Genomic DNA, 12533 nt, shown 5'->3' on the forward strand with positions numbered 1-12533 from the left:
CTATTTTGAAGCTAGATTCTAAAAGTCTGCAAAGCTTGAAAAGATCATTTATTCTAGTGAACTTGGCACAAAAGATTTAAATACTAGAAATATCGTCATCTGAGCTGTAGGGAAAGTGTTGTACAAGTTTAGCTTTAAACTATTAAATCATTCATTTTCTTACTGCTCGGAAACAGTTATATTTTGTAAACGGCCATTCCACTCTTTTTTACCATTTTTAATATCAGTAAATTATTAATGCTGTAATAAAAGAGTATTTTTTCAGACTGAGGATTAAGTCTTGGATTTTACATGACACTATTAATTCTAAAAAATAATATTATTTTTCATTACAACCATATGTTTAGCTCCAAGGCAATTTTTATTGGAGGGAAATGTAGTTTCCTGCAAAAATGACAAATGACTACGTGCTGTGCAAGAGGCTAATCAAGAAAATATTTATATGAAATGCACAGTGGAGATCAGCAAAGCAAAGGGTTCTAGTAAGTTTAATGAGAAAATCACAAGTGAATGACTGCTTGGAGCAGCGTGTTATTTAGTTGTTACTATACAGTGCTGTTCACAAGTCAGATCTCTAAACTGAAAAGTTCCATAGTTCTACAATCTACTTCAGTGAAAAATGTCACAGCTTTTTGGTTTTGAAGATCAAATCAAGAGAAATATTGGAAAGACAGTGGTCCAAAGTGCAAAAGTTCCAAAGAGACATACACAGAAGGACAGAAGGCAATTTAGAGTCAAAATATCCTAGACCAATTCTTATTACACTACCATTTACAATGAAGAATGAAGCATTTGATTCATAAACCTAACTCACCAACATTAGCAGAGAGTTAATAAAAAACTGAGGCCAAACAGGTTGTACAACAAGGAAAAACAGTCAGGAATTCTAAGCTATTTCTTTTCAGCAATAATTCATTGCAATATGGTCACTGAAATCCTCACTACAGTAATTAGTGGAGGTAAGCTTTACTGAGTGTTGTAAACTGAAAAGCACTGCTTTACATTTATTCACTTTGAAAAGTAACTAGAAAAAGTATTATGGCTTTTAATATTTCCCATTGCAGATCAAATGTGTTAAGTTTGTAAGTAAAAAGGAAGGTGTATTTCCTAAACATCAATCTGGAAGTTCAAACCAGACTTTTCTTTTCATGCTGTGGTACCAGTACTACATATTCAGAAGGCCAGATTATACCTTTGATGATGCATGTGAAACTGTGTAAACACTTTGAACAATGCAGACTGAGAATGGAACATAGCTTACTCCTTCCTTTTCTGTCATAAAGGCAAACACCCACAAGTCCAAGTACACATGCAAAGAACAGATCTCGTAAGTAAAATAACAGCATTTCTAAACAGTCATTTTAGTTCCCTGTCGTACCTTCTCTCTTTTTGGTTCTCATCTTGAGTTTTTTATACTATCCTCACAGAGTTATCAAGTTAGCAGTTTCTTTCAGAAACCTTGACATGGCTCAAACTCCGTAACTAACTTATCTGTCAGCTGTTGAATACCACCAGGACAATGCTTTATCATAAAGTTGTTCTATCTAGCAATAATCAGTTTGTAGGACTGGCAAACAATGGAGAAATTTATGGATAATGTAACGTCAAGTAAGGAATCTTTAAAATTATCAATAAATGAAAATCCACCAAAGTACAAAAATACTTTGATGGACTTCTGTTTAGCAACTAGTTGATTTTTTTAATATAGTATGCCTACTGTTTCTATGCCCAATGAATTGCAGAAAGTTAATCAAACATCAGCTACTTATGCTTAATCAAACATGTTCTGCACCAGGACTAAATCTTTTAAGCAAATTCTGCTACTTGAGGATGCTTGAACAATATGCTGCATCAAGTCCTCAAGGAATATCTCTCTATCGTTAATCATGTTTGCTCAGACAACTACAATTTTTCCTGCTTGGAAATTACACACGGGACAAAACCAGGAGTTTTGAGTGCTTTGAATATTTGTCCATGATATCCAGATGTCTGGCACCTCACTGAAGCAGTAGCTTCAACTGTTCTACTGAAAATCCCTGACAGATCCATTGTTTATGTGCAGATCATTTTTACAGTCATATTCATATCCAGAGTGCTTCAGATAGTCTACACATGTACAGCAAATGCACGCATGGATACAGCACAAAGCCTCTAAATAAAAGCTCTTTTAGCCTTTCATATTGGTCTGCACTGTAAATAACATATTTTATATGTGTTTATGCCATAAATCCAAGTTCTGAGTATCACAAGGAGAAGTAAATACATGACAGTTAAAAAAAGGAAATGACAGTGAATGTATGTACCAGCTTGTTTTCTGTTACCATAATCAATGGTTTATTAAAATCATATCCATAGACAGAAAATTCCTGGGGTGGAGACAATCTCATCTCTGCTTTGAAAGCTATTATAATATGGTTGGACTCGTTGATCTTAAAGGTCTTTTCCAACCTAAATGATTCTATGATATACTTGTATAGCTATTTCTACTTACAAAGCTTATGAACATAAGTTCTGTGAGGTACCATCTGGGAAACTCTCACTTTCTTGCTAAGGAGAGTACAAAATACAAATGCAAATTCTATATTCTATCAATTGTCATTTAATAATGGGGAAGGGTAAAAAAAGAATTAAATACTATTACAGTATCTCTGAAATTAATATCTTTATTTGCAACAAATTTTTTACCATTAGATTTTATTTTGAGAGAGAATGAGCACACAAATTGCTCTACCTAAAAATGAACTTTAAGATGCATCCATTTAAAAATATCATTAAGAATCAAAATAACTTAAGCACAGATACTTCACAATATACACACTGTTTTTTAAAAAGAGATAGAAAAGAGTAATGTTTCCTCAAACCAATGACTTACAAAACTATCCACTGAAAGTATTCATTTACCTTCAGAAAACAAATATTGACAGACTCCTCTGGAAAAACATTTCAAGTGTAATAAGCCAGCTAATGAATGTATTTACTGTGCCGGCCCACCAAATGCACCCATGCACTAAGAACACCATGAAACTTTCAAAATACTATATGATTGGCCATCATGATATGTAATTTCTTGCTTTAAGAGGCACAAACATTAACACTATTAAATCCCAGAACAAAAAACCAAATTGCATTATATACCATTAAACACTGTCTTGTAAGCAATGATGAGAGCATTTTTCTTGGCCTTCAGTCATCTGCAAAGGTCACTTGAATTCATAAATATGTGCTCCAAATTTAATTAATTAGAAACACAAGTTAGTGAAATTTAGATGTTTCATTTTGGTTTGACTCATTCTTCATCCAAGTCTCTTCTGCCCCCGCTTTCCCTATTTGAGATTCCACATACTTTATCTTAAGACAATTCTGCCTAGGAAAGGATGTTTCACAAACACATTCCTCACAAATGCTTAACTGTCAGTGCCAGCCTCCCTACCCCTAAAAATCAGCCACGGGCTTTTTTTTTTCAACTTCAGTGCACAGAGAGGCCACAAGAAATAAAGTGCTGAAAATATCACACAAAATTTGGTATTGCAAAGCATTTAGAATATTTTAAAAATCAGCATTAGATATATTATTTGTTAGCTATTTTTAAAAAAGGAAATAATAAGAATGTGAAATAATAACTAGTTTCTGGACATTTGCTTTTGCTTTTCTTTCCTTGAAACCCATAGTTTTCCTTTCCTTTTCTTCTTCTTCCCTTCTTTCCAGCATTTAGAAGACTACAGAAGTCGTCTTAGCAGTTTCCACCTTACCCTTTGTATTGTGTTTGCGTAGCAAGCTTTTGGTAGCGGGGGGGGCTACAGGGGTGGCTTCTGCGAGAAGCTGCTAGAGGCTTCCCCTGTGTCTGATAGAGCCAATGCCAGCCGGCTCCAAGACGGACCCGCTGCTCATTATTTTCCCATAACATACGTACCTGACAGAAGAGAAAAATACTGGGATGAATTGCTGTCAGCCTTGATGAAAAATGTAATGGATGACAAAATTTCTCTTTGAATTAATGTCTACAGAAACTCTGATACTAACAAATCCAAGAGCAGTGATATTATGAGATAGGTATTGAGGGGATATCAGGAACATATGAAATGTTTGGAAAAAGAGCCCACTGATGAGGGGCTGAACACAATGTGTACTTTAAAACCTCTTTAAAACTGAAATCTTCCTGAACAATCTTATCACCTGACATATTCAGGCAGTTCCTTAGCATGTGAAAAGATATCTAGCTCAGTGGTTCTCCTCTCTCTTCTCTTCCAAGGACCCACTGACAGGTTGTTACCACCTCCTGGGTCTTCAGTAACGTGTTGCACTTACTGGTTTCCTTGCAGCTCTCAGAAGCAAGAATTGCAATTGCTCTTTCAGCCGCTTGGCTGCAAAATGATTAAAGACAAAATGCCCCAACTTTGCTAAATCACAAGGCTCTCGCTACTTTAGAATAGATAGGATACTGTTATTTCAGGATATTATGGGCAAACACAAAGAAACTGGGCCTATTCAGCTATGTCTGCATAGAGTTAGAAATTAATTTAATATAGTCCGTAAACAGATTGTGTAGCAATAAAAGCCAAAATTTGTTAAAACAAATAAAATCTCACAGTAATATTGTATGGTAAAAGCAAAAAAAGTTTAACCAAAAAAAAAAAAGAAGATGAAAGTGTTAATGTGAACATATTCATTACATCAGAAAAAGATACTTAATATCAGATTATTATAACCAAAATTATCAAATGCCACTTGCCAGGAAAGAATTCTCTCACATGAGAATGCTCAAGTTTGTACCAATGATGTAGCTAAATGCCAACTTTTCTACATAAATTTCCAGTCTGAGGTATTGTCCTGTTTTCCAGGCCACAGTCATGGAATAAGTTCAGACATAAAAGCGTCTACTTGTAAAGTACTGAGCAACTGTCATTCTAGACCAGAATGCCAGGAAACTCATCTCATTATTATGTAAATTGTCTCCAAAACCCGATATATATATATATATTTCGCCCACTAAAACTGTTGTGTCAAACTAAAAGGTTGTTTTGTTTCTTTGGGTTTTTCTCTACTGGATTTTACACCAACTGTCTGTTATTTAATTTGCACCCAGTGGTTAAAAAGATAGCTGCCAGCATCCATAGTCATCTTCTTCTAAAGAGAAACTACAGCCCATCTCAGCTGAATGTCTTTTATGTACACTGGACAGAATTTCAGCTCTGTAGGAAACTTCATTCACTACAGAAATTTTAAGCTATATTTGATACACTGACCATGTAACCATATAAAATTGTTTGGAATTTCATGCTGATTTTATAGAAATCACAGTAGGTTTCAATTTTGTATGCCCATTTTCAGGTGTTTTTTTTTTTCTCTTTCTGGCTTTAACCTGATTTCTTTCCCAGTTACTTTGTGGTATATTCTAGTCTTCTCTTAAACCTCTTCTGAACTTTTATGTGGATGCTTTAGATAAAGTAACTGAAAAATATAGTTTACATATTCGTTTTTAAACTGAGGCTATTTAAGACCTTGTTGAAGTTTAGCCTTCTGAATTTCTCATCATCAGCATCTTATCAACTCAAGCATGTCTTTAAAATAATTTGAAGTTATTAGAGTACTAACAGAGTATTTAAATGAAACGATCCACATACAAGAATTTTCTCTTTCCCATCCTAGCTTGGTAACTTTTTCCTTTTCATTAATAGAGATTGAAAAGATTAGAACTTTTTACTTCAAAAGGAAGCACATGAGAATGGACTTGCTAAAATAAGACAAGAAATGGTATACTGTTAGACTGAGAAGTTGTTTTCCTTAATAGAATTTCTGACTGTAGATTTTAGCTTACTATACCTCTCCTGCCTCACTGAAGGAACTACCTTAGCAATAAAATCCTGGCTTTACTGAGTTTGCTGAAATCCTACTATTCACTTCAATGAGGACAGAATTTTTGCCTTTATGTATGAAATGGCCTATAAACATAACGCAATATAGTAGGTTTACATCTATTACCATTTTGCTACAGATATAGAGATTTATCTCCTTCCAATGAATCTGCTAATAAGAATTAACATGAAGACTTGAGGTCAGCTACACTTAGGTTCCCAGTAGAGGAGCAACAAAACTAAACCATTTTAATTCAGTTCATGTCTTAAAGGCAGTCAAAAATGGTATACTAGAAAAGACACTCTTTAGCTTTGATGAGTTTTGCTTAACTCAGGTTACCATTCTTATAAAGCTAATCTTTAGAGTATACTACTGTTTTGTTGTTGATTTTAATACCATCAATTACTCAGAAGCGAAGTTCTTCCTGCATTTATAGAAAAATGAGATCATTGGATTACTTTCCAGTACACCAAATGTTGTTCCTGGCTAGTCTTATTAAAGACATTGCAATTATGCAGAATTTCAAAATGAAAGAGAAGAGAAAAAAGAAGATTTAAAAAAAAAACAAACCCAAAACAACAAAACAACAACAAACTAAAAAGATCACATTCACAGACATGGCTGAATGTAACACTCACAACTGTGTAACAATCCACATACACTAAGAGCACAAGGATAGTCACACCCACTCAGATCTAAATTTAATTTAGCCTAACATCCTGTTGGCAAGAATCGCCAGTAGCAGATGATTACAGAAAGTATAGAAGAAACACCAAATATCTGCAGTTGGCCAAAATTCTGGTTGAACAGTTTTATTACCTCTTAACATCTACTGACAGCTTAGGTTCCTATCTGTAACAACACATCCTAGTGTCTGTTTATCATTCTGTGATTTCTCTTACAGTGACTGAGTACCAGGAACACATACAAAATAGACAGAACAATATGACTATAATGTCATATAGTGTAATACAATGTGACATCTTGACTTAATAGAGATACTGAAAGGAAATGAAACAAAGAGGAAAAAAACCAATTTATTTTATGGATTTGTTATTTTTTTTTCTTTGGTATATCCTTTAGAAATTTCTGCTTTGGTGCTATAATTATGATATAATAGAAAAGCTCACTTTCATATTTAAATATCTTATAAAATTATAATTGGAAGACATAGTGATTTCCATTATCCACGTCTCTTTAACCTCAAAGTTTGTGTTGAGTGTTTATATATCAAGCTGAGTATTAAAAAAATAGAAAAGTCATTTAGTTGTTTTCACAGTGAGATTATGTTGTTTATAAGTGTTAAAGATTCCATTAACTAGTTCATAAAATAACTTGTGCTCTGTGCCCTTGTGCAGGGCATAATAGGCGTGCAGGAAAAAGCTGGTCACCTTATAAACCCTGTATGTTCAGAAGCATCATGTGAAACAGTTAAAGTACTGAAATCTCTGTCTGTATTAAACTGAATATTACTCAAAAATCATTCTTCCTAGTCTATGAGAGAGACCTCCGATATTGGATACTAAACTTAAGCATGTGATACAACTGCAATGCTGACACTGATAAAGTAATAAACTGTCAGTGTATGACTTCTCAACCTTAACAGTCTCTTTCCATAGTTTATGTACATAAAGGAAGAAATTTTAAATTCATGTATGTACACAATATTTTGTAACTAACAAGTGAGTTCCATACAAAAGATTATATACTGAAAGATCATAAATCAAATTCTCAGCTAAAATCAGCTATCACAGTTCTAACTACATAGTAATGTCTTACTTTTCCCGGTTTGCTAAACATAGTATTTCCATTTCCTATATAATTTAATTTAAAGAAAAAATATGCAATGAATTGCAGCAATACCACATTTCCGAAATGAACAGAAGAATTACTGAGGCACAGCCTCCAGAAGAAGAAAAGGGAGCATACAGTATGCTGTCTTATTGCTTAAGGAACGCCTTAATATAGAGAGAGGGAATTCAGTGATGATTCAAATTCACTTGCACATCAAATACAAAAGTGCATGTGAGATGCTGCCTCAGAGACCTAAATCACATAAATGCCTTGCTGGAAAGGGAAAAATGCATGCTTTGTTTCTCCTTTGGGGACTCATTAAGATAGATCAGAACAGATGAGACATGATCTAGAACTGGGAACAGAAAAATGAGCACATGCAGTTTATCATAGGCCATTTAATTCTGAGACAGACATGTTATGAGCAAAGAATCAAGAATACACAAGCTCTGTTTCCACTGAACTCTCTGTGGTCTTTTTTCTTTCTCTTCAACATTGCTAATATTACAACATTTTTAATGTGACACAGTTATTGGAGAGTTCATGTGGTGTTCCCTCACTAAACTTTATGGAGAGATGCACAGATGGAGTATGTTTAGAAAAGTGCCATTCAAAGACTTAAAACATTGTTTGGATTTCATATCACCTCTGAGTCAGGGTGTCAGATGTTATTTATGTGAGAGCTAGCCCTAATTCTGTTATCTGTATAATAATTTATGAATCTCAATTTATCTGTCATTAATTAAAATGCATTGCTTTTTATGAACAATGGGATTTTAGCAAGATGAAAAGCCATGTAAAGATCTGAATACAATAAATTTATCACACATAGTGCCCTTGTAAATTATAAATAGAATCTAACTTTGATAGATAACATTTTATTTTGCCATTCAGATTTGCTATTCAGGAGGCTTATAAAACATTTTTACATCCCCAATTTCTATCCTATGCCAAATTCTGTATGAATAAAGTTTCCACATGAAAGACATTTATGTCTCAACTGAGAATAAAGTAGAAAAACAAGTACCCAAAACTAAAATAAAATAATTCCTACAAGTTAGTATGAATGTCACCATCTACTTCAGAAAAAAAAAATATCTAAAAATAATGTAAAAATTCTAATAATAATATTGCCTTGGACAAATGCTTTTGGCATGTCCTTTTTAAAAGTAGTAGTATTTCTTACTACTGTAACTTCAGCCAACGTCGGCTTACTCAAGGAAATCTCAATTCCTATTAGCATAACTTGATTTAAAAAGTAATTTTGAATCTTTCATTTTTTTAATTTGGTATAAATAGAAAACTCAAACATAGGGTTTTTTTTTAAAAAACTCTCCTCAAGTTAATGGCCAGCACAGGCAAAAGAACAAATGGATATAAGCTGTCACTGAAAAAATGCAGATTGCAAATTACTCAGAGTCTCTAGCCATTAAAATAAATCAAACTTTGGAACAGCCTTTGGCGGAAACACTAGGGGCAAAGAAATAACAACTCCAATTTAGTATTGGCAAAGTTTATGAAAAGAGAATTATCTGATGCAATTCCCAGGCTAACAGAGCACTGGACTTGATGACCCAGAGATCCCTTCCACTGTTATGTTCTTTGTTTGGCTAGATGCAGATGTTCATCTGTTTTTCAGCCTCACTGTGGTTTTTCTAAAGTGAAATTTAAATGAAAGTTAATATAATGTTTGTAAGTTTCAGTTAGAAATTACCCTTTGTAAGAATTGTTGCTAGACCTGCAGCAGAGTGGAACTTGTCAAACAATTCTGAAAGCTTTACTTTAAGTTGGCTTACCATTATAGAGAAGTACAGAAATATAAGGGTTCAGAGATGAATGCCCAGCAGGGCACATACCATGAGAAGAGGTAACTGATCTACTGGTAGGGAAAACAGGAAGAAAAAAGTAAGCAATGACAAGCCAGGACCGATACATCAGTAATATCAAGGAAGAAAGCAAAGACCATCAGGATATAAAAAAAAGTATAGGGAAGGAGAAATATCATAGATATTTCATGCCTTTCTAAAAAAAATGAAAAATTATTATCACGTGTGGTGGCTGTGAAGAATCAATACAAACTTGAAAGCACACAAAAGGAAATGTTTTGTTCAAGAGAAGGTCATCTTTTAGGTGGCAATCTAACACAAGCTTCTCTCTCCCCCTCCCTCATTTCTCTCCCCCATGCTTAGCTATTGGAATTTGCCTAGAGTTGGCTGGCTTTGAAAGACCTCATTTTGGAGAACGAGTCACAGTACAGATGCTACTGCACGTAGTTCTGTATGTGACTCAATATGGAAGAAAACAGCTCAAACTCAGAAGTATAACTCTATGGCTTAAAACAACAATAACAATACTTGCAAACAACCTGGTGTTCCTTGATAACTTGCACCATCCTCCTGCTTTTGCTCAGCTGTGGGGTTTTTTTAATTAACATAAGAATATTTTTTATGTTGCAGGTAACTTAAATGTATCATAGTGACTACAGAAAGCTATTGCAGATATACATCAGCGAGATGAAAATAATTTATAGAAAACAATTCTAAATGTTTTCTGGTTTTGAATAAGTAAGTTCTCAGAGCAGCTTTTAATGATTTTCAAATACACATATCTTTACAGCTCCGATCAGTCATAAAAGCATACAAAGGTCAAGCAAATACTTTATCTTATTTAAGACACTGTGGTCTGTTTTCTATCACTCGCAAGTTCTAAGGTTTACACTCTTTCAAGGAGATGATACTGCTATACAAGTCTTCAAAATAAAGGCTTTACACAAATTCTGTGAACCTTGATGGCTATGTAAGTAATTCTTCCAAATGAAACCCTGAACCTGATAAATTCTAAGATACACTGATTCTTTGAAAATAGAAAAATTACTTTACACTGTAATTTCACAACTTCAAAAATTATCACCATACAATTTTTAAGTGGTTGTTTGCAGATGTGATCACATACAGATGATTTTTAAAGTCTAGCCCTTTCTTCACATGAATAAATATATAATTTTTCTGTTTTCTAAGAACAATTGCTGCAGATTTTCAATAAACACCGAAGTATTACAGAATATTAGTTTAACTAAACCTTCTAAGTTGACTGGAGAACAACCAACCTTTTTACAACCCTTACTGTGTGCCTTTGCAGGTATTCTAGAAATCCGAACAGTGGCAGTTGGAATAGTGGCAATCAAAGGAGTGGAAAGTGAATACTTTCTGGCAATGAACAAGTCAGGAAGACTCTACGGAAAGGTATGGATGCAAACTTCTCTTGTGTGTACAATCACCATGTACAATCTTAAAGATATGTATTTTTAGATGTAGCATCTGTATAGTTTGTATAAAATAGATTCCTAAGAAATTACAATGTATCCTGTACATATCCCATACATATCATACTAGACTTTTATGTCCATTTATTAAATTCAGTGATTAGAGCTTATATACTTTTTGAAAATGTGTCATACTAAGGGGGAATAGACAAAGCTAATATAGTCAATACTCAGATTTCAGAAGTAAAATTTATTTATTAAAAATATTAATAACGTGAGATTTATAATGCATGTTCTTCTCCCATCTTCCCTAATCTAAGTATTTTTTAAAACTCTCGTACTTATTTTACTCTATTTTATTATTTACTCTCAACAGAAAGTATGCAATGAGGACTGCAACTTCATAGAACTGATTGAAGAAAACCATTATAACACATATGCTTCCGCAAAATGGACTCACAAAGGAAAGGAGATGTTTGTTACATTAAACCACAAAGGGGTCCCCATGAAAGGTAAAAAAACAAAGAAAGAACATAGAGCATCCCACTTTCTTCCTCTGGCAATATCCTAATCACAACTGATCTATAAAGAACTAGTTCCAGCAGGAAGATTATTTTTAAGACGACTATTTGACAAGATATCAAGAGAGGCTGGAATACTACTGAGAAACTGAACAAGCTGGACTTGCGCATTTATGTTTATTTTTAAGAGACTACATGAAAAAGATTTGAAAATATACACAAAACCAGATTTACTAACTAAAAGTTGTAAAAAATTCTAAAGAGCTGTACAATCATTATCTTAGTCATTGTAACTGGGTAGTTTCTTAAATTAATTTACCCTGAAGAATAAGTCATGACTTGATTATCTGATAATATTTTATTTAAAAAAACCTATCTGCTTCTTAAATATGGCTGCTATAATAATAATAAGCAGATGATAATGTTGTGTAAAATATGTCAGACTTTAAGGCTGCTGGAATGAGTTGTCAGATTATCAAGTCAATAGTAAATGTGGAGACTGAGCAGTATTTTAAATACTTCCCCCAAAAAACTGATATCCTATACATAAACTATATGATCAGAAAAAAAGTATATAATCTTGTAAATGTTTATTGTTGTATTCAGATAAAAGAGTTAGTTTGGAAAAAATAAGTTTACTACAAAATGTTCCTATCTATTAAACAAATACCTAATGCTGCTCTAAAAGACGTTTCAAATAGTGTATGTAAAATAAGAATAGGAATACATAATGTACTTCATCTCACTCTTCACAAATTAACATTTTATATAACGATGAAGCAAAAATTCAGACATACTAAGGTTTTTTATGTAACATATCCTATATTTTGTATAATTCCTGTTAGGGCATACAGCTTTCAGTATTGTTTTTCCATCCTTATACATGCTTTTTCTGTTGTTACAGCATTAAACTTTATTTTAAGTTGTATTTGAACTTTATTGTTCTAAGTTATTTAAATGTTATTTATAAAAAAAAAAAACTTATGAAGCTGCATCTGTTTCATATGCTTTTAATTCTAAAGGAATAACAAAATGGTCTGGCTGAGATGCATGAATTTTTTTCTGTGACCAGACACAAAGACTAGTACACAACCCTCTTGCCA

The 12533-nt window shown here is 33.3% G+C and overlaps 1 protein-coding gene across 2 annotated transcripts in view; it reads left to right on the forward strand.

The window, feature by feature from the left end:
- Window positions 1–12327, forward strand: part of FGF7 (fibroblast growth factor 7) — a 30796-nt gene extending 18469 nt beyond the window's left edge. The window contains exons 3-4 of one of the 2 annotated variants that reach the window (XM_054836532.1): window positions 10786–10889; window positions 11286–12327. In XM_054836532.1, coding sequence (XP_054692507.1) covers window positions 10786–10889; window positions 11286–11480 — 299 coding nt within the window. In that variant the 3' untranslated portion in view covers window positions 11481–12327. The remainder of the gene's footprint in view (window positions 1–10785; window positions 10890–11285) is intronic. The other variant, XM_054836531.1, reaches the window with a different exon arrangement.
- The last annotated feature ends 206 nt before the right edge of the window (window positions 12328–12533 follow it).

This window comes from Grus americana, chromosome 10 (genome assembly GCF_028858705.1).
Source record: "Grus americana isolate bGruAme1 chromosome 10, bGruAme1.mat, whole genome shotgun sequence".
Taxonomy (NCBI): Eukaryota; Metazoa; Chordata; class Aves; order Gruiformes; family Gruidae; genus Grus; species Grus americana.